This window comes from Zootoca vivipara, chromosome 7 (genome assembly GCF_963506605.1).
Source record: "Zootoca vivipara chromosome 7, rZooViv1.1, whole genome shotgun sequence".
Taxonomy (NCBI): Eukaryota; Metazoa; Chordata; class Lepidosauria; order Squamata; family Lacertidae; genus Zootoca; species Zootoca vivipara.
The window spans coordinates 56,978,361-57,001,999 of record NC_083282.1 but is presented as its reverse complement, the minus strand read 5'-3'; the positions used below and the strand labels follow the sequence as shown (position 1 = coordinate 57,001,999).

The window sequence follows — 23,639 nt, the reverse complement described above, 5'->3', positions numbered from 1 at the left end:
GTGAATAGCAGTGGGTATAGCAGTTGCTCCATTGTTCTATGAACCCAATGGTCCATCCACAAGGTGACCAGAAATGACCTGAGGGGTAGAGGGAAAGGCACTTGAAAGGAGCAGAGAGGAGGTTTAGGTACACGAAAGACAGAGCAAAAGGAAGTAAACAAATAAAAGCAAACAAAAGAGGCAATGCACTTAGAATTATACAGCTTCTAGCACAGTGAATTGCTACAACAGACAGAAAAAATATTTAAATTGTCCACCAAAACCCTCAGCAATTTCCAAGTGGTCCATAGAGGAGGAAAGTTTAGGAACCACTGGCTTAGTGCAATGTGTGAACCAGGCTACTAATAGAGTTTACAATTCCCAACAGCTGCAGGTTGGTCTGTGTCAGTGTTTTAATTCTGATTATTTTTTGATGATGTTAGAGCTATATCTGGTTATATTTATTAATGGGATGCATTTTGTTGTTTTATTCTTTATTGTACATTGTCCTAAGCTCCCTTGAGAGGAATTCAATAAATAAATATTAAAAATTCACAAGGCTTATGTGTTCTTGTCCTAGCAGGTAAATTATTTTTTGAATCTGGCCTCTGTTTACAACAGATTCATAAGTTGTTGATTTATTTCGAAACAGAAATTGCAGCCATAGACCAGGGTTGTTGAGGAACCATTGCCCTTAGTCTACTCAGAAGGCTGCACTGGAATGTGGACCAACAGTTTCCCACTAGGATTAAAGTTCCCAATGTCTGTTTTATGAGCTCAAAATAATCGCTGGAATAAAAAAGTCAACAGAAGGAAAACTAAAAGGAAGAGGAAGGGATGAGAGGAACATTAAAGCTAGCTATAATGTATCTGCAAGTTTTTTTTTTAAAAAAATATAATAATATATAAATGGCCACACAGAGAGAGAAAGAGAGTTGATCTATATAAAGTATCATATATAACATTACGGTTTGGTCAAGAAGCATCATATAACCCTTAGTACATCAGTCTGTGTTAGAAGATTCAGTGCCATAATCCTATGCATCTCAGAATTACAGTCCCTATTGAATTTCATTATAAGACAGAGCACTACACAACCACCCACAACAAGAAACCTTAGTATTAGGTTGCAGGTTCAGTTTCACTGTAACATACATCCCTGGTGATTAGTCTGCATTTGGAGAGACAAAAGGGTCAACTGCTAGGAAAGCCAGCATGGTTTCCCTTGCACTGTTCTGTTGAAATAATGAGAGGTTACAGATCTTTAAAAATTTGCATCCCCCATATATACAGCTTTCCCCTTTCTTCTCAAAAGTCTCCTATATGCAGAACCTCCCCAAACAAAGCTGGTGCTCCTGGCATTCTGTATGTCGTCACAAGAGTTGTACAAAGGCCATATTTAAAAGCTGCACCTGTTGCTCCCCTCTAATAACAATCCCAGAAGATTCTTAAAGGGGCAGGAAAAACTCCATCCACACTGAGAGACCCATGTTTAACCAAACAGCTTGTATTTAAAACCTGGAGTCAGGGAGCATTTAGTTTATGTGATTCACAATTGTGGCAGAAATAGGAAAAGCTTCCTATTTGTTTCATACAATATGCAATTATTCTCGCCCTTCCTACCATATGCAATCAGCTTCATTCCAACAGTCCAGCAATCAGCAGGAGGTTCTTAAGGTGATCAAGTGCTTTTGAGATTATCAATTACCCTTTTGTAAATCATCTGCTCTTTTACTCTATTGGGACATGATTTGTTTCTAAATACTTTTTACCATAATTTGACATTCACTACCTTAAGAATGTTGGGTGCTGCAAGGGGCAAGTTACTCCCACTGTTCAGTACATGCCATGCCCGTCATTCTGTTAAACCTTCCAAAAATAGGTGAAGGTAAAGGACCCCTGACAGTCCAGTTGCGAACGACTCTGGGGTTGCAGCGCTCATATCGCTTTACTGGCCAAGGGAGCCGATGTTTGTCCACAGACAGTTTTTCCAGGTCATGTGGCCAGCATGACTAAACCACTTCTGACGAAAGCAGAGCAGCATACAGAAATGCTGTTTACCTTCCCGCCGGAGTGGTACCTATATCCGTGCCAAAAGTAATCATACAGTTTTAATAGTCCCTCTAATGGAGACGGCAACAATTTCTTAAAAGTCTTAAATTATGCCCTCCAGCCAACCAAAAGCCAGGGGAGGGAGAAGCTAGCTACTTACAATTCCCATTAAAGGCAATGTGATGCTACACACAGATAGCAAGGAATAATTCATCAAGAATGCCAGTCCCCACAACAGAAGAATTTGGGGGTTAGAAAATATGCCATGATGACAACTTGTCTTGTTGCTTTCTGGAGATATTTCTCTTAGGTTGGCCATCAAGCAGAGCAAGGAATAAACTATAGGTAAGCTTGTTGATGGGATGCAGGTGGCGCTGTGGGTTAAACCACAGAGCCTAGGGCTTGCCGATCAGAAGGTCGGCGGTTCGAATCCCTGCAATGGGGTGTGCTCCTGTTGCTTGGTCCCAGCTCCTGCCAACCTATCAGTTCGAAAGCACATCAAAGTGCAAGTAGATACCGGTAAATAGGTACCGCTAAAGCAGGAAGGTAAATGGCGTTTCCGTGTGCTGCTCTGGTTCACCAGAAGCAGCTTTGTCATGCTGGCCACATGACCTGGAAGCTGTACGCTGGCTCCCTCGGCCAATAGAGCAAGATGAGCGCCGCAACCCCTGTGTCAGTCACGATTGGATCTAATGGTCAGGGGTCCTTTAACTTTAAGCTTGTAGATACATACTGAATGTTCATAGAAGAAATGCCATGAAGCTCTGGCAAAGACAGTTGAGGTCTAACTGACCTTGCCCCAAACTTGACTTTTCAGTTTTTCAGCAATTCTCACACAAAACAGAATGCAAATAGTTCATGGTATCAGTGAAGGAGAGAAACCAACCCCCATGTTCCAGGCTTAAGTCCAAAGTCACTAATGATTCCAGAATATTTTAAACGGAGGCAAATTATCCCACATAATGGAGTGTGAGTTATCTGTGTGCTCTTGCACCCTCCTCTGAAGCATCTGGTGCTAGCCATCATTTCTGAAAGAGGAAATTTTGGCTAGATAGGCCAACTCATTGATATTGTCTGGCTGTTTCTACATTTCTAGCCTCCACGCAAAAAGAAAGGAACAACATGTGCACTGGAGCAGAAACATATAGAAGATTTTGATCTTATAGATCGCCTACAGACATGACTCAGTCAAAGCCTTTTTTAAAGGAAAAATGGCAGCAGATGAGGTAGGTTATTAAACTGACCTAAAGAAAAATCCCTTCTGGTTCATATGAAATCCAAAGAGAATAGTTTGAGGGGGAAGGAGGAAAGAAGCAGGAAAAGAGAAGATTGTGGTCTGCACTGTGGAACGGCACCACTTGGCAAGAATAGATCTGTAAAGTATGCTTGCAACACTTTTTAGAAAGATGAGCCCCAAACAGTTATTCTTTCTGGGCACCGAAAGGGCACAAAAAACAATTGAAATACATTTCTCCACAGACAGAAGCAGACACCACTGAGGTATGACGTCACTTCCTCCTCTAGAGCTAAAAGCAGCTTTAGGCTCAAACTTCTATGCAAGGGATTTCACCTAGTGCTCGTTTTACACTGATCCAAATCTTTCAATGCTTTAGGGTTCCTAAACTAGACTCCTGCCTAAAATGTCTTTCCCTTCTCTTTAGACAAACCTAGCTGGTTAGGGAACCAACGTAGCATAGAAACAATCCTTTCTGTGGGAGTGACTTCCCCCTTACTGCTTCAGAGTTATCAACCCTGATCCTGCTTCAGTGCCTCGGTCACCGTATAATGATAATGAAGGGGAAGGAGAGGGTCACTGCAGGCAGAAGAACCTGTTTACTTCCTTTTTATAAAAGCAAACAAACTTGGAGAAGTTCACTCTGGTACTGGAGGAACAAGAGCCAAATGCCCAGTTTAAAATGGACTTGAAAATATGTGAAAATGTTCTTGAAGTCGGGGACATCGTTGTGTGCAAAAGTGTAGCCCTACTGCTATCTTTTCCTTTAAAAATAATGACTACATGAGCAAAGTTTCAAATCTGCACCAGGATACAAAAATGTCATGGACCCTATCCAGCAGATAGTTGGGAATGTCACACTGATGTGGATGGCTGTGCATGTATAATTTGTCATAGCAGCATGGACCTGAATTTTCCATGGTACAATTTATCATAATTTGCAAAATTAGTTTTAATCATGATGGGACATGAAAGGTAGGGGTGGGATATGCCAAGGCAAGGAAGCCTCTACTTTATTACCTCCAAGTCCTTGGAATTATATCATAAACACAAATACATTGATAGAATTGGAACAACTGCAAATATGTGCCTAATCTTCATATTGTTTCATAGCATTCTCTTTTGGAATAGATATAGTCCTGAGAGGCGTCCCCTCACTTATGCGGGGTTATGTCCCAGGTCTTCGCGCGCCTAAGTAAAATTGCATAAAGTGGGGAGCACCCTCTAAAACACCTCTAAATGCCTATTTTCCCCAGCTCTCCAGCTTTATCACCTGCTCCCTCTCCATTTGGTACCAAACTATCTAGAGTTGAAGCTCTGGGACCAACTGGAGGCGGCGTGGGAAAGCGGTGGCAGCGGTGGCTGTGCTACCTTGCCCATCAGCTATTAGGCAGGGAGGCTGAGCAGCTTACAAAAGCTCCGAAGAGTCTCCTTTCAAGCTACGACGACTCTTCAACTCTCTGCTACCATTTCCTGGCATGATTCTATTTATTTATTTCCCAGCACCATGCTTATATGTGGTAGCATGCGAGTAGAACACGCCTAAGTGGGGGGGGGGTGCCTGTACAAGGCTGGACAGTATATGGTTGTTGACCTCTTGCTAAAAGCCTAAGCCTGAAAGTCTAAGCCTCAGGGTGAAACTCCAGAGGGAGGTAACATGAGAACGGCCTTCTCTGCAGTGGCTCCCCGTCTGTAGAATGCTATCTCCAGGGAAGTTCGTCTGGCCCCTTCACTATACACCTTTAAGCACCAGACAAAAATGTTCCTTTTCAACCAGGCCTTTGGGTGATCTGATTTATATCCCATACCCCTTTAAAATGTGGCTCTTTGGAGGGGGGTATTATTGGGTTATTGCTTTTATTTTAATTTTATATACTGTAATCTGTTTATGCGAACCTCCCTGAGACCTGTGGGTATAGGGTGGTATATAAATTCAATAAGAAAGAAAGAAAGAAAGAAAGAAAGAAAGAAAAGAAGAGAAGAAGAAGAAGAAGAAGAAGAAGAAGAAGAAGAAGAAGATACTTAAAACATAAAATGTTAAGTATTTCATGAAAAACAACAACAGAAGAAGAAGAAGAAGAAGAAGAAGAAGAAGAAGAAGAAGAAGAAGAAGAAGAAGAAGAAGAAGAAGAAGAAGAAGAAGAAGAAGAAGAAGAAGAAGAAGAAGAAGAACATTGTTTAGTTTCAGCTATGGTATTTTTTCTGTTCAAAAGTATCCAGCTCTAAAATGAAACCTAAATTTTATAGAAATATACTGACATTTACCTGACTAGTCTGTTAAAGAGAAATGGGTGGTTCTCCATCAATGTGTTCATTAATAGTTTATATAAAAGCATTAAGAGTGGCAGGAAAAAAAGTTTTAACTTTTGAGATTGAGCATTAGAGACACAACAACAGCTTATGTATTGCTCTTCTTGTGATCTTCCATACTAGGCCCAAGGACTGACACAGGTGCTAGGACCCAGGAGACACAATCCTGAATCATCCCCAAACCCACCTTGGTGGTACTTTTTCTTTTCTTTTTTTTGCTTCTCTCCTACCGCCCCCCCCCACCTCCTGCAAAAAAAGGCTGGAGTTCTGCAAAGTGTTCATTTCTCAAAATTATGAATATTTATGACTCTACCAGCTAAACAGCTTCAGCATTTACTTTCACTGTTCTACCCAGTAACTCTAAGCCATTACTTCTGGAAAGTTCTGAGCACTTAATTGAGTAAGTGATCTCGCTCAATGCATGTGTGCAAAGAAACCCATTAATTTCACAACTGTCCCCTTTTCCTCATAAATGAGTAAAAACCACTGTGTTTTAACTGTCACACATACTAATTTGCTGCTCCATACGTTCAGGAAATATGCAGATTACAACACGGGAAGCTGGATTTATATTGCTCTTTTTGTGGCAATTTTAAATCTCCATGATTTAAACTGAATCCAGCCTGCTAAGCCTTCATTTAGTCATTACAGTCACTGCAAATACATTGCATGGTAGAAGCAAAAAGAGCAAGATTAGCGTAATTAATTTTATTTTGTTGTAACCTCGTAATTCTAAAACCCATGTAAAACCAGAGGAGCAGACAAAATTTCCCCTCATATTAGGTTTATATGACTATAAGGGGCAGTGGAATATGCCCATCAGCTCTGAGAATCATAATTACATGTATATGCAAGTTCGCCGACAGTCTCTGACTCATTATATCCACACCAGGATAAAAATCTTCCAAGCAATAATGCATATTTTTTAAAATTAAATGAAACACCAGCACAGTCTCACTAGATTTAATGCGCTGATGATACAGTTCAATGTCATTCATTCAGTTTAGCAACGGATCTCACACACCCTTTGAGAAGGTAGATGTTCAGAAATATTATATGTGAAGGACAACTGCATGGTCTCTGTGAGGCTGCTGTTCCTTGAATGTCAGAGTTAACAGGTGTCAAAGACAAGCACTTGGACGACTATGAAGGGATCAGAGTTTGAAAAAGGGAAATGACAAAAAGATAAGCTTTCAAGCCATTGCAACTGAGCAAGGCTACCCATGCACTGCAACGATGGTAAAATGAATGCAGCTAGAATATCATTAAATGTTGACAGCCAGAAATAGATTTTGCATACAGATTCTTGAGAAGGGGGTGAGGGGTTGCTACAGAATCGCCATACAGCTCGTTACCTTTGTGGCAAATTTGCTTTGAGCGCTCCTAAATAAGGTGGTCCTGGCTGTGAAAAAACAGTCCTCCAAGTCTTCATCCAAACTACAGTAGCCACTGCTCATGCTGTTGTCGACCGTCATCCAAGAGGGGATCCCGGGTCCTGGGCGCACGTGAAGCCCTCCTGTGAGCTAGAGAACCAGGTAACCATCGGATTCTCCGCTCACTGCGGCAGCAGCGCTGTTTCCCAATCCAGTTCCAGGCAATCTCAGCAGCAGCAAGCAAGCAAGCACGGCGTCAGCCTCTCCAGCTCCCACTTGCCATGCTTTGCAACAGTTTTCTCTGCTCAGCAAACCCGGTGACGTCTCCTTTAAGGGAGAAACGAGCCTTGCTGGGGATCACCTCTCCTCTCTTCAGCCACCAACCTCCCTTCTCGGACTAAGCATTGCCAGAAGTGGAGAGGGTGGTGCCGGACCCGAAGGGGTTTCTCTGCTGCTGCTGCTGGTGGTGGTGGTTGCTGCTTACAAACTCATTCCCCATCTGTGGCTTGATTCTTTTGCCTGCAGCCCACGGAGGCTGGTTGCGAGAACGGCATCACCTCCCTCCTTCTCCCCCCCCCCTTCCTGCTTGCTTTCTGTCGAGCAGAGTTGAGCCACTTCCTCTTGCAAGATTTCTCACACAGTTTCTGCAGCGGGTTCTTAACGGGGAGGCTGTCAGCATCTCAGCTGATTTTGATTGGCACCGTTTGAGACACACAGAGAAGTCGAGTTACACCATCAGGGGAGGAGACAGCCTGCTCCTAGCTCCTCAGTGTCCATAACAACATTCACAAAAGGTAGGGACAGAGATGAGAGCAGCTGATTAAAAATATATCACTTAACAAACCTCCAATGCACTGCTATCCAGGTGCATATCCTTTGGTAATTTAATGCATTCCTATCTTGCACGAAAGCTGTCCAAAACCAACCTCATCCATTTCATCTTAGCCCAGAAACTGTTTTAACTAGTTTTTGTTTTTTTGGTAAAAACAAACAAACCTTACAATGGTAAAAGCTAGGAATGGTCATGGGGTGTGGTGATGCAGAGCAAGGCTATTTAGAAGTCTACAAACAGCACCCTCCCATTCACTTTTAACAGTAGAGGTTAAACATCTATTGGAGATTTCATACAAAAACAAAAAACTAATCTCTAGAGACACAATATGCCACCTGTCATGATGGTGCTTCTACACTCAGTCCCAGCCCTAAAAACTAACCAGTTGGATTGGTGCAAAATGAGAGAGATATGGATAGATTCCCCTAGCAACACACCAGCGAAGGAACCAGCCAGTGCCTCTTGTGTTCTGCAGCTAATTTTAGAACAGTCAGGATGATTTTTCAGCATAGCTGGCACAAAAAGAAATGGCAGTTTTGATCATAACCTTAGCAATCGCCACGCATCAGGTTAGACTTTTCCATTTGTCACCTATTGCTATGTTGGAGGCACTTGAAGCACAGTTCTTTGAGCCTAAGCCGGAAAGCCCAGAATATTTTACTGCCTTTGATTTCCCAAGGTTAGGCTGAAGTCCTGCTCAGCCTCTGAGCCGCCAGGTTAACTGTCTCCAAGAATACTGGCATGTGCTTTGAAACAAAAGCCTACCCCCCTGCCCCCCCAAATTCTCCACAGGCCACCTGTCCAGTTACATAAAGTTCAGCATGCACCTTCCTTTGCAAAAACAGCATTTTAAAATGTATCTATGGTCATTCTCCACACATAAGTACACTCCTTCTGCACAACCGGTCATGCTCTTCCTTTCCCACTTGTTTGCTTCCACACCTGACACCTAATAATGCTGTTGAAGGGAAAGATAAGTCTCCCAGTGCAGCAGGCTTAGCTGCCACTTCTCACACCTGTTTAAGGAGAGCCAAATACAGCTTCCAGATTTGCTGCCAGGGAGCTACCCACGCCTGCCCCCTCCATCTTCATGCCAGGTGGGTCCCAGTATTGGAACTTAGTGCTTGGATGCATTTCTAAAGGAGAAACTAAAAGCAGTCTCTCCAATTCTTTAACTTCCTTAAGAAATTATGCTCACAATATTTATGAAATATAATCTCATTTTCAAAAGCCGTTTTGAAAATCTAAGGAGTCTTAACACAAAGCCTTCTATAGGATCTACAGTACACAGTTACGACGAGTGGAGGCTGGTGCAATAGGGAAATGGAGCACTATCCCACCAAACTCAACCTGCCCCCATCTGCCTGCCTCCTTACTTGCAACCAGCCCAGTGGGTGACACTGGATGCTAGCCTCCTCTTCCTCCTCAAGCTCAGTGTTGCCCATGTAGAACTCAACAGGGAAGAGGATGGGGACAAAACCAGAATGAGTTAGCTCCATCTATCATTGGCTCCAGCTTCACTTGCTATTGCCTCTGGCACCACCTGCTGTTGGTCTCCCTGCCTTCCACCCTATTAGTTGTAATGGGCACCAGCCTCCACTTCACAGCTAATCCTTCTTGCTCAGAGAGCAGGTGTAAAAAGGTTCTTCAGCATCTTGCAATATTATGGTTATACTTTGACAACCAACAAGAACCTGTGTACTAAAGCAAGACACACCAGGGCAAAAAAATCAGCAAGTCTTGTACACATTGATGGGATAGCAGTGGAAATATACAGGAAGGAAATATTGAAATGGTTGACAGCTCAATTAAAAAGCCTTAGTTTATACTGTGCGGTTTCTTTAAAAAAAGGCATTTGGAATGGGGGGGGGGAATGCAATGACTAGTACCATGACACTGTTAAACTAAATCTATGGTATTGCTATATTTGGACTGCTGCATTAAGTAGTGAAGTTTAAATGCCTTGGGGCCCAGGAATCTACAAAGAGCCGTATTTTCCCAAATAAACCTGCATACAAATTGAAGCTGCTTCTTTGAGCGGTGCCACCTTCAGAAGTTAAGACTTCAATCCTTTTCAATATTTTAAGCTGTCGTGGTGTTTGTTAACTGAATAGCAGTAGATTTGGGATAGATAGAATAAATTTCTTCTCCATATATAATGAGAGCCAGTGTGGTGTAATGGTTAGAGTGCTGGGCTTTGACTTGGGAGGCCAGGGTTTGAATCAGCCTCATGAAGCTCATTGTGTGACCTTGGGCCAATCACTATTTCTCAGCCTAACCTAACTCAAGGGGTTGTTGTGAAGATAAAATAGAGGAGAGAACCATTGCCTTGAACTCCTTGGAAGAAAATGTGGCATATAAAATTTAATAAACAGACAAATAGAATGCATAACCAATACATGTAAATCACTGCCACAAGATGCGGAGAAGACTATGGAACCAACCCCTATTTGGGCATTCAACTCCTCACCTGAATCCCATATTGGCAGGCAGGAGTGCCAACTTGAATAAAATATTGTGGGGGCCCAGGTTAGCCCTGCCCTGCATAATATCACATGATGCAGTGCACACACACCATTTGAATGGGAATGCCCATCAACTTTGTGGGGGCCCAACCCCCTGAAATATTTTACTTTGGGGGCAGAAGCCCCTACGACCCCTAGGAGTTGGCTCCTATGTTGGCAGGGTTCTCAAATGTGTGGGGAGTCTCTGCACACAGAACAGATTCCCTGCTTCAGACTTTCAAAACAAGGATCGTAGCAGAGCTAGGTCACTGGAGATGCAATGGCAGGAGTAGGGCCAGCTGCTCTCATGGTCCATATGATTGTAATCATAAGGAACATAATGTCTGAAAAGTGTGTCACATAGGTTTTTTTAATGGAGATTAAACATAATTGACTGAGGTGAGCTATATCAAAGGCTATGATAGCTTAAGGAACTGTCCTTGTTCTGGGTCAGTGTACCTCTGAATACCTGTGGGCAGTGGAAAAAGGCTGCTGGCTTTATGCCCCCTGCTTGTGGGCTTTCTGGAAGCATTTAGCTGAGCACTGTAGGAAGCAGGATACTTGAGTAGATAGATGGAGCCATGAACTGATCCACTTCTTACATTATTAACTGCATACTTTTATCTACAAAACTGGGCTAGGTGTGAAGCTGGAATGTGCTATGTCAGTAAAATATCATTGGAGCAAATGCAAAGAACGTCTGTCTATAGGGTTTGTTTTTCAAAAGAAGACGTTTGTATTGTTGTTGGGTGTTTTTTTTTAAAAAAACTTCTAAGGAGTTAAATAAGTTATTAGATGACCAGATAAGGATATACACAGCATTTAAGCAAAAAATTATGTAGAGATTTCTAGAATGCTCAAGTTGACAAAAATGGCACAGCTTGCAAACTTGCACAAGCTTGTCATCATCCTTGGAGCAGCCTGGTTTCTCATGTTCTCAGCCTTGCATCAACAGAAACTCATCAGCTGCAAAACATCCACTTCTCCTCCCATACACAATTTGCATTGTTGTTATTATTTCTAGCTTGCAATCCCAACCTGCCGCTCCTGTATTTAAAAGTGCTTTGGATGGGCTGTCCCAACCACTTTGTCAGCTCAGCAACACTAAAACAATGACATTACTCCAGTGCTGCACTTTATTTCTTCAAACAAGTTTTATATCTTTAACTTGTTCTTCAGCAAACAGCTCCCGGAGTGGCTTACGTATCATTAACGAAAACAAGACGGTCCCTGTTTGCTGACTCACAATCTGAAAGACATGACACAAGAGGGGAAAGTGATGGGGAGGGAAGAGTGGAGGGGGAAGAAATTCAGGAGCAAGAGCCCAGTGGAGATAGTCTGTCAGCAGAGCTGATGGAATGGGCCCTGCTTTCCATTACAGTGGTATCTCTGGTTACGAACTTAATTCGTTCCGGAGGTCCGTTCTTAACCTGAAACCGTTCTTAACCTGAGGCACCACTTTACCTAATGGGGCCTCCTGCTGCCGCTGCACCGCCAGCACACAATTTCTGTTCTCGTCCTGAGATAAAGTTTTTAACCTGAGGTACTACTTCTGGGTTAGCGGAGTCTGGAACCCAAAGTGTTTGTAACCCGAGGTACCACTGTACTGGCACTGTGACAACCTGCTATAATAGCTGCTACCCAGTGATAATGTCATCCACTGCTGCAGGATTAGTTGTTACTGACAGAGGCCCCACCTGTCCAAGCAAGGTTTCCGATTTCCCCCATTCAACCACAGCCTTGGAGTGACTTTCTACAGATCAAAATCAGATTAGGGTCATCAGTTTTAATGCTGGCACTTCAATCACTGCCACCTCCTATTAGTTTGCTACACTCAGGAGAAAACTGAAGATGCTGATCAGGTGTATGTGGCACATGAACTGAAGTTTGACAGCCCACGTTCTTTCCAAATTAGTCAGAGTTGGTCACCTTTCCAAGCCTCCTGAGAAATCACTTTATAACTCCACATCTTAAGACCAGAACAGCAAGCAGGTGAGTGTAGGTGTTTCAAAATGACCCAAGCTAGAAGTTAAATATATCTAAAGGAAAGACATTTGTTCAAGCCAGAACATAAAAGCATGGGCATTTAGCAATTCAATAAAACATACTAAATGCAAATGTCAATGTAGGAGAATGGTATGAGTCATAGCTACTGAAGTAGAGGATGAAGGTCCATGATCCAAATTAAGCTTATCACTTTGGCAAAGTCAAGATGCAATATGAGCAATATTCAGATGTGACTGTGTGGATCAGACCTAGATGCATGGACTGTACAAATGCAGGCCTTTAATCTATACATACAGCCATCAGCTGAGGCAGCAAAGGGTTATTGGATCATCCTGCTCCCCACCACATGTAGCCAGAACAGAGAGTGATGTGTGAGTAAGGCTAGGAAAGTCACAGATCAAGGTGAAGATGCCCCGGTAGCTTTAAAATCTGCTGTGTGCATATAAAGCTAAATAAAGACCTGCCATGTTTGACAGGAAGGAGAGGGAAGACGACACCCAGATCCCCCCCCTTATTCCTCTCTCCACCCCACATGCATTTGCCTTAGGACAGTGGAGGAAGTGGGGCTAGACTGGATTTTTTTCAGACCTGTCCCCCGTTCTTTCAAACTTAACCCATCTACCAGACCCTGAGAAGGAGGTTAGAAACACCGGCTTTGTATACTTTACGGTAATGATTACCAGTTTAAAACACAGCTGTGCAGTTCTATACTTGATTTGGATTGAAGATGCAATATTTCATAAGTAACAACAGGATAGATATGGATTATCTGCATGCACTCTGCTTCCCAAACCAGCAGTGGGAGTGCACTGGCTGCAGAGTGCAAATTAATAATAATAATAATAATAATAATAATAATAATAATAATATATTTATACCCCACCCATCTGGCTGGGTTTCCCCAGCCACTCTGGGCACAGCCACTCTCTCCTCCCAAACTAGCATTTGGAGATGCCATAGCCCCCTACAGGGCAAGGAAAAAAGACAAGCCAAAGAGTCGGGACAGGAGCTTTATCATCTCAATATGTACATGGGGGTATCACCCGTTTTAAAACACCCCTATGTCAATATTTCCCAGAATGGCCCAAGCTTGCACATGTTGGAGGAACCATTTCCCTGACCATCACAATCTTGACTTGGGATGCTTTCAGTCAAGGAATCCCATGCATGCAAGTCTTGAAGGTGCCGGTGTAGGACCCAGGATTGCTCCAGGATTCCCAAGAGGTGGCTGCAGGCCAAAGTGCCCTTTTCAGGGTAAGCTTCTTGATATACGTTTTGGTATTACGTTTCCTTAAGAGGAAAATTGTCCCTAATAAAGCCCTATTTCTTTTTGCCCTATTCCTAAGAAAGCCCTATTCTGAAAGAAATCAGCCCTGAGTGCTCACTGGAAGGACAGATCCTGAAGCTGAGGCTCCAAAGCTTTGGCCACCTCATGAGAAGAGAAGACTCCCTGGATAAGACCCTGATGTTGGGAAAGATTGATGGCACTAGGAGAAGGGGACGACAGAGGACGAGATGGTTGGACAGTGTTCTCGAAGCTACCAACATGAGTTTGACCAAACTGCGGGAGGCAGTGGAAGACAGGAGTGCCTGGCGTGCTATGGTCCATGGGGTCACGAAGAGTCGGACACGACTAAACGATTAAACAACAACAAGGGACAATTTTGTTCTCACCTATTGAATCTGTTAAAAATGATCCTGTTCCAATAGCTATAGTTTCCCCTACCCAGCATTTTCTTTCTTTCTTTCTTTCTTTCTTTCTTTCTTTCTTTCTTTCTTTCTTTCTTTCTTTCTTTCTTTCTTTCTTTCTCTTTCTTTCTTTCTTTCTTTCTTTCTTTCTTTCTTTCCAAAATGCAACTGAATAGGCTGCAGCCTGATGTGGAAAATATGAATAGATTTCTTCACCTTACTTAAAACTGTCCCTGTCCAAACTGTGAAAGCAGGGGGTGGGGTAGGCCAGGAAGCAGCTTTCATGGCAGATGATTTTAGGGGTAAACATCAACAGACTGGATACTGCACAAGAGGCAGATGTTTCAGGAAGTCATTTTTAATGGACAAAGCACCTGACTGCCTTAAAACCCTCACAGTGCAGACCTAGATAATTTTAAATAACAATTCACCATTTGAGAAGTGTATGCTTCCCACAATTAGAAAATCTGAATATGCCAACATGTTTAATGTGCACTGCCTGCCTTTCTCTCACACACAAGTTTCCTTGAATGCAAGCAGCTCCATTTTGTAAGATGAGCTGTGTGAAACACACATTTCTGTCAGAACAGCTGTGCAGAATTTGGCAAAGGCCATTTGAAGACAGTGCAGTGATGGGAATACACCATGAAAAGCTAACTCAAAACTAAATTAAGGCTTAAAATATATTACTTTGCTTTCATTTCCAAACATCCAGGTTGGTAAATCTATGAAACAGTGCTGGAACATGACTAACATTTTCTCTCCATGAAAGTATATCATGGATATACAGCTAATCCATCTTTAAATTTTAACTGCAACAAATACACGAGAAAAATGGCAGACAAAATGCTTTAAAAGGCGACAGCTTTCAAAGACATCATATTTTGGCAAGAGTGTACGAACATCGATGACCTCTACAACTTGCAAAAGGCTACACAATTCATGTCATGGTGGGATATTAGAAAGAGCATGTTAGCCTAATTGCAGTGCTTCACAAAGACAGTATGGTTAGTGCACTAGAGCCACATGTATACCAAACATCTTATGGGATAGTGTATCTTAACTACAAGGCATCATAAGATATGAGGATGATGCAACAACTATAGCAGGGGTGGGGAACCTGGGGCCCATCAGACTTTGCTGGTCCATATCTTCCACCATCCCTGTTCCCAAGCTGGCCAAGGGTCATGGGAGCTGCCATCCAAAAGCATCCGAAGGACCACAGGTTCAGCACTCCTGAGCAATATGAAATATGCAAACACTCACAGCAGAGAGCCAAGCTGTTAAGAGCCAGAATCCTTCCCAGTTCCAGCTATGATTATCACTCCATGCAGCAAGTAAACCGGTAGGCACATTTCAAATTTTGAGAGAGTACTGAGGGTGCAAGTCACAAAATAGTTGTAGAGCAGCAGGGGAATGGCATAACGTCAAATGGTTGCCATGGGGAATGTAGCACAACAAAATTAGAGAGACAGCCACCAGCAACAACCTTGCGTTTTCCACGGGAAGTCAGCGATGTCCCGCTGGTCCCGATTGTTAAGACTGCACAATCCTGATTTTACGCACACTGATGCTGTCGGTGTCTAGTAGCAATAGGGAGCATTCCTCAGTACCAGAAAATATATAGAACGTAGCCACACCACACTCTCATTTCACAGAAATCACTTAGAAGGTACATGCACATTTTTGACCCCTAAACTTTCTTTCTAGGAGGGCTGGAGAATTAGGGTTTGCTTGTTTGTTTTAATGAAAGCTCAGAGTCTGAGGCGCATGCCATGGGGCACCAGTGAAAGCCTTTGTTTCTGAAGGATGGGTTATGGTTACCATCTTTAGATGGCAAATTTTAAGTAGCACATGCATGCCATCCATGAGATCAAATAGCTACATAAAAGAAAGTCCCAGGCACCAATAAGCATTAAAGCTGCAAACAACAGTTCAAAAGCAGGGTTCAAGTTTCAGAGCTGCTAAAATGAATCAACTTTTAAGTTTGAGAGATGAGTAGACATAGATCAGAATATATTTGTAGGCCTGGGCCACAGTCCAAAATTGGGTTAAACATGCTTAAGTGCTCTGAAATTAATATGGTTCACAGCAGCTGAATGATCGAGGAATTTTATTTTTTTGCCATTCAGCTTCCTCTCTATGACCATGTCCTCCAAGTTATTTACATTACCAACCATCACTTCTACAGTTCTACTACATTGGGATAACTGCAAAAACACCTCTGCAAAAAACCCTTTTCATACTTCAGCTGGTAGGCAGAACACACCACTATCCAGCAATACAGATTAAAGAGAGTCAGACAACTACAACTGTGTAAAAATCTATACAGTAATACCTCGGGTTACGAACGCGATCCGTTCCGGATCGCAGTTCGTAACCCGAATAGTTCGCAAACCGAGCGCGATGGGCGCCGCCATTTTGCGCATGCGCAAATCGCGCGATCGCGCGGGTGCGCGCGCGGCGAAAACACTTCCGGGTTTGCGCAGTTCGTAACCCGAACTGTTCGCAAACCGAGGTGGTCGTAACCCGAGGTACGACTGTATCATCCTCATAAAACGCTGGAAGATTCAGGACAGATTTTAAAAAGTACAAGGCAGTGATGGCCACCAACTTAGAGATGGGTTTTTTTTAAAAAAAAGGATTGGACAAGTTCATAAAAGAAAGAGCTATCAATGGCTACTAGATTCAATGGCTATGCTCTGCTTCCACAGCCAGAGTAATGTTTCTGAATACCAGTTGCTAGAAACCACTGGAAGGGAGAGGGCTCCTGTGTTTGGGGCTTGTTTGCAGATTCCCCATAGACATCTGGGTGGCCACTGTAAGAACAGGATGTTGGTTTAGAAGGGCCATTGGCCTGATCTAGCATTCTCTTCTTATGCTCTTATGAACATGTGAAACCAGGCTCAAAAGAAGCTTTGAAACTTTGGGTGAGAAAGAGAGATATTATCTCAAGTGGAAGTGGTTTGAACACATTCTCTACCCTCAAAACAAATGCCTCAGGATGCTGCATACGGGCATTCAAAATCCCTTTCACCACACTTTAGCATGCCTGCAGCTTTGTTTAAGTGTTTGTCAGAAGATGTGGAGGCTTTATATGTAGATGGAGACAGGAGGCCTGCACACAAGGCCTGCCTCCAACATTCCCAGATGTCGGACCTGCACATGCTTAGTGGAAATGTCTGAAGAGGTGTATTCCAAGTGTATTCTGCTGATCTCCACATTTGGGAGCTGGCTCTGAAGCCTACACACCAAGGAACGCTGGAGGGTGGGGCTTGCATGCCACCCCCACTCCACATGTCCATGCATAAAGTCTTTGTGTGTTGAGGGGAACACCCAAGCAAGGCCTGTCGGTTCGCCCTTAGGACACATACTTTTGCTCATATTTCAAGTACAGGTTTTCCAACAGCTCTTCAACATCAGATCCTCTTGCGCTGGCAAAGCCGCCAAAGTGGCACAGTCTCTCACTGATTTACTCCAGTTGGCATCAGCGGGACTAAATCTGTTTTCAGTTGAAATGATTAGACTGAGTTGGGACCACAAGGGCCTTTCCAGGCAATCAATCAGTTATAGAAGTGCAGTAAACACACAGCTGTTACTCATTTGCTGTGGAAACTCCAGCTGACTTTCCTGACAGCACTTACACTTACCGTGATATTACACACTGGAGCACCCAAAGTACAATATGGGGAAACCCAGTAGTCCTACCCCAGACGGGATGATTGCTTTCTGTAGCTTAATTCTTTTAAATCGCTAGGAAATACCTGAAAGTGGGCATGCCTTCTACCACACCCAGTTAAGGATCAAGGAATTTAAGTCTACGGAAGAGAATAAAAAGGACAGACTATAGTTCAGGTAAGAGTGAGACATCGAAAAACTAAATGGAAGCATGGGAAGGAAGATCCAGCTGCCTGTCATGGACTGGCTGGGTGCAGAGGAGTGGTGGGAGGCACCAGCTGGGGAATCCCCAAGGGAACTCCCAAGGGAAGATGGCTCAGAGTCAGGGGATTGATGGTGGGACGAAAATGAGTGGTCAGAGGGAGAAGAGGGAGCAGACTGGGAGGAGGTGGTGCCGGAAGCTGAAGAGGTAACAGGGTTTAGTGAGCAGGAAGAGGCTGTGACAGTCCAAAATCAGAGGCAGAAGAGGAGGCTGGGGAGGAGGAGGGGCAAGAGGCAGCAATGAGTCAGGCTGGTGAAGAAGCCAAGCTACCTTCACCCTTGCGGTGACTAGATCCCCTCCCTCCTGGTCTCCCAGAATCTGGAGAGTTATGAAAAGGGTGGAGCAAAGACAGACAAGACAAAGAAGCCTCAGATTGCTTGGGAATGAACTGGGGGGGGAGGAGACTTAGGGAGCTGTGGGAAGGCGGGAACCTTCAGTCCTCCTAACTGCCTTGTTGGGGCAAGAGCTACCGGGAAGACTTCCTGTGCTCTCTAGGCTTGGCCTCCTGAGCTGTTTGTTTCTTTGAAATAAGAGTTAACTTCACCAACACCGTGTGAGTTATTACTGACCTGGTCCTGGCTCCTGCCCCTGACACTGCCTATCTCCTAGACAGGGGTGTACGAAAGGGGGGCGGAGGGGGCGGGCTGCCCCGGGGGTGACAAGATGGCCTGTTGCATCCCCCCACCTGCAGAGCGGCTGAGGGCACACACAGAGTTAGTGTGTACAACCTGCCGCTCATGCTCAGCAACCATACGGGCATCCGTACGGGCTGCCACTCGCATGCACCATCCATACAGGCCTGCCCCGGTTGCCAGAGAGGGTTCCTCCGCCACTGCTTCTAGATAAATTTTGTGGGGGGCAAGTGAGTTTTGCTGTCTGCACCCTGCTGGTGAACTCTGGTTTAGGGTATGCCTCCTTAAACCAGACCTATGCTCAAACTGTACATTTGTGAACAAATTCTAATACCTGTACTACAGAATTTTGTAAGCCTCCAGTAACCTCATTCTGAAGGAATCAAATCAAATCCAGAGAAGTGTAGTGCCCCCAAACTTCTCATATCTCTTGGAAATATGGGGTGAACATAAGACTATTATATAAAAACACAGTTGCCTAACATACTTTCTTTTATTGGAAGGCAAGGAAATTAATGCAGTTCGAAAGCACATCAAAGTGCACGTAGATAAATAGGTACCGCTCCGGTGGGAAGGTAAACAGTGTTTCCGTGTGCTGCTCTGGTTTGCCAGAAGCGGCTTAGTCATGCTGGCCACATGACCTGGAAGCTGTATGCCGGCTCCCTCGGCCAATAAAGCGAGATGAGCATCACAACCCCAGAGTCGGTCACAACTGGACCTAATGGTCAGGGGTCCCTTTACCTTTACCTTTTTAATCATCAGTTGCAAACAAGTTCCTATGTTATATCACTGGACAGCTGTACAAAATTGGGAAGCAAGGCGTAAGTTTATAACAGAACAATGTTAATCTATAAAAGTCTTCTCCCTGAGAGTTTGAATGAAAATGAATCTTGATTTATTCAGGTCTTTGATCAAGACAGAACACCGGCTAATATTAGGCTGTACATCAGAACAATACGTAGATATAAGAGAGCAAGTTTCATCTCTTCTGACAAGGATGAGTTGGTCACTGCTTCAGGTGCAAAATGGATGACAGAAAACAAGGCACAGTCTTGCTGCTCAAGAGCTCTTAAACTAGCCATCATAGGAGATAAAGCCTGATTTGCACCATTCACCCCCTAAAATGGACTCTGCATTTGTTCAAGCCTCTGGCATTTCCTCCTTCCTAGAGTACATTTGGCAAAGAAGGCTCCTCCCTCATGGGCTGGACCAGGCAGCACACCAAGGAAGTGTCAAAATGATGAATGGGAATGCCTCACTGCCTGTATTTTTATTATTGGGACCATCAACAATGTATTGACTGTTTTGTCACTCTGAAGATGAAACAGGCTGTTTTAATACACATTCTGCTGGGAAGAATCTCTGATATGCTAGGAACACACACCAGAATCTCTGCATATGTATGTATATAGCTCCCCTGTGCTGTCAAAACAATTCAAGTCTCAATGGTAGTTCTATTTAAAATTTTATTTTAACGTATAGCTTTGGGGAGGGAGGAAAGGAATAGGAAGCAAGAAACAAAACAAAAAACAAAAAAACCATTGCTTGCAGTTGGTTATGTCTAAATTTAGGTTCTCGCACAGTCTCTCTTTGCTTTTCAGAATGATTGCCAGGTCTGAACTTTCGAACTGAACAAAAATGCAGAATACAGTGCGAGCTCAAAATATATGAGAAGCTTTTCTTAGCCTCATTTGAGATGGAATTAGAATTTACAAATCTACAAAGCACCTGAAGTATCAGACTCCATCGGGGTGTATGCACTCTGCTGAGACCCTGTGGAAGGGATTGCTAGCTTTTTGGGACCCATGGCCACATTAGAAGACTAGAGAAACTGTACAGAAACACATGAATTGCAACCAAGCACAAACCACAACCTAGTCTATCAGATACAACATAATGTTCCTTTCAAGCCTAATTTAAGCAGAGGGGAGCGGCATGAAAGGGGACCTCATGGACATCTGAGGAAGCCAGGATGACAACCTCTACACTATGGGTAGAAGAAGGTAGTGTTGAAAAATCAGTAGAAAAATCTGTGACACTCCAGTAATTAAACAAAAAATAATTATTAAACCCTTTGGAAAGATCCAGGGCAAAAACATATATTGGGGTAACATAAGTGCATACATGTGTGTGTGTGTGTGTGTGTGTGTGTGTGTGCGCGCGCGCGCATGTGCAAGTCCACACACAAAAGCTGCAAAAAAGGGCTAATGTAATTATAGCCTGCATCAACAGAAGTAGAGAGTCCACATCAAGGAAAGTCACACTACTGCTATTCAATTATGGGCACCAAGTTTACGAAATATATTATCAAGCTGGAACATGAGCAGAGGAGGGTGAACAAAAGGATCAAGGGCCTGCAAACCAAACCTTAAGAGGAATGGTCGAGTGAGTTGGTTATGTTTAGCCTGGAGAATAGAAGGCAGAGATGGCATGGTAACCATCTTCTTTATCTGAAGGGCTGTCACAGGGAAGATGAACCAAGCTTCTTTTCAGCTGCTCAGAAAGGTAGGACCTAAACCAATGGATTCAAATTACAAGAAATGAGATTTTTGACTAATAGGAATAGTTTTCTGATGATAAGGGTTGCTTGACAGTGGAATGGACTTCCTTAGAAAGTGGTGAACTCTCCTTCATTGGAGGTTCTTTAAACAAAGGTTGGATGGCCATCTGTCAGGTCTTTAGTTGTGATTCCCTCTCCCTCCCTCCCTTCCTTCCTCTCTCCCTCCCATCCATACACGTGTGCACATGCACACACACACACACACACACACACCAATTCACAACTACTGTGTCCCTGAGCTGCTGCTGCACCAGCTGTATACATAAAATGAGCCCAAGGTGGGGGGAAACTGTAGAAAAGCATGAATTTAATAGTGCTGGTATAATGGATTTTGACATGAACCATTACTGCTGAAAAATTAAGGCAAAATTGCAAGAGCTAAATAACCTGAAAGAAATGTCATGTTGGGGCAGGAAAACTGTCCCTACATATATATATTTTTCCAGCTTGCTGTTGATGGTGAACTGTAGACTGCTAGGAATTTCACATCAGTGACTCTAGCAGCCAGATTTAGTGCCCAGTGCTGAGCCACCATCTTCCTCGATCTTGCTACACAGAAGAGTGTCCACACAACCTACTGTCAACTTACACGTCTTTGCTTGCCTTCTGGCAATGACAGACCTTACCCATTTTGTCTTCCTGATTGATTGTGGCAAATGCACCCCATTACACAGGCCAGGGATGAAGGACCTGTGGTTCACCAGATGCTGATGGGACAACAATTCCCATAATCCCTCAACAATGGGTATTTCTGGCTGGGAGTGATGGGTCTTAGAGTCCAACAACATCTGGAGAGGCATAAGTTTACCAGCCCTGACTTCGACCATAATACTCTGGAAAGTTTGGCATCATTACAGCATCTTCCAGAAGTGATGTAGCACCACTTGACTCAACCTGATCTATAAAGGCTGGGTGGTTGAGCCATTTAAACTTTTTATTAAAAAACCCAACAACTTCATTTTATAGTTTTCATACAATACTTGCCCCAGTCTTCAAAAGAAGGCAAGGTAAATATGTGTGATTAATTAATTAATATTATTATGAATAATAATAATAATACATTTTATTTGTACTCTGCCCTCCCTGGCCGGAACCAGGCTCAGAGCGGCTAACATCATATAAATAACACAGTATACATAAAAACAGGCATCAATTAATTAAAATACATCTTAAACTTAATTCAGACAAATTAAAATCTGGACAAATGGCAGTTATCAGGTTAAGATTAAGAGCGGTTAATACTTGCCAGGACCAACTGTTTTCACTGATCGTATAAGGAGCTGTGAACAGGCTGTAAATAGATTAGTTGACTGAAGTGACTTAATAGAATTTACTGGTGTAATTCTTACTGACAGCAAAAGCCATGACAGAAAGTGACACTCATTACCTTGGCCAATGAGTCAGTTAAAATCACCAAAACTGTACAATTTATTATTATTATTATTATTATTATTATTATTATTATTATTATTAAAAACCCTATCAGCAGTTGAAGCTCAAATATCATTCAGTTGAAAGCGACCACAAATTTAGCCTTCTGCTATCAGCTTATTATTGTTGAAGAGAATTTTTCTTAGTAGTAGCAAAGATTACAATACGCTTAAGTCAATTTTTTTATAGCTGCAACCAGTGTTCTGAAGTGACAACATACCGCTAGTTCATTATATTGCTTTAGGTACAGTCAATAATACAGATGTTCTGAAATCTGTATTGTGATCTCAGGCACATCCTGACACACCCATTCAGTGCTTAATATTTGATCTTGCTGTGTCAGCAGAATGATAATGTACTTTTAATGGATATTCTCGTCATCCTGAGGAGAACTGACTGTCTGAGGGGAATCAAAAATCATTTCGCAGCCATATTTGATGACTTAGAAAAAGAGGTGGAGTCAGGAGCTTCACTGCTATCCTGTAAGTGTCTACTCAGAAGTAAGCCCCATAGAATTCATTGGGACTTGCTCCAAGGTATGCACTTTACTGTAGCCTAAATCTCTTGGCCATACTTGTAGAACAAATCTGATGCCATATTAATGAACTTTTGATTATTGGAGATAATTGTCATTAGCTCTTCTGACAACTATCAAATAAACTTGACATCCACTCTGCTGGATGGGCTCTACACAGAGAAACTCAACAACAACAAAATCTATTGCCAATTTTACCTGTGTCTGTCTCTCTCTCACAGTCAAATATAAATACCTAAAGGGGATGTTAAATTTTTAAAAGTCAAGTCCGACCGGGGCAGGCAAATCAAGTGATTAGGATGAGAACATTTCCGATACCATCAAGGGATGCCATTGGGGCTGGATCAGAATCCAGTGACTCTCCCAGTCTACCTCAGTCCTTCCCTCTACCCGCCCCCAGAATGTCACTGGGGACCTCACCAGGAGTACTTCCTACACCTCTGCCTAACCCATTCCTAACCCACCCACCCCCCGGCCTGCCAAAAAGGGGGTTTCGATTACGGACTAAGTATCTTTTAGATGTCACCAACTTTGCATTTGGACATATCAATGGAGAGCCAC

General features: G+C 43.1%; 1 protein-coding gene across 3 annotated transcripts in view; it reads right to left on the bottom strand.

The window, feature by feature from the left end:
* Positions 1 to 23,639, bottom strand: part of RASSF5 (Ras association domain family member 5) — a 98,432-nt gene that overhangs the window by 37,460 nt on the left and 37,333 nt on the right. Inside the window, exon 1 of one of the 3 annotated variants that reach the window (XM_035123670.2) lies at positions 6,931 to 13,139. The exons of the other annotated variants lie outside the window; for them this stretch is intronic. Coding sequence (XP_034979561.1) covers positions 6,931 to 7,050 — 120 coding nt within the window. The 5' untranslated portion in view covers positions 7,051 to 13,139. Of the gene's footprint in view, positions 1 to 6,930; positions 13,140 to 23,639 lie in introns of those variants that run through there. 3 annotated transcript variants of the gene reach the window in all.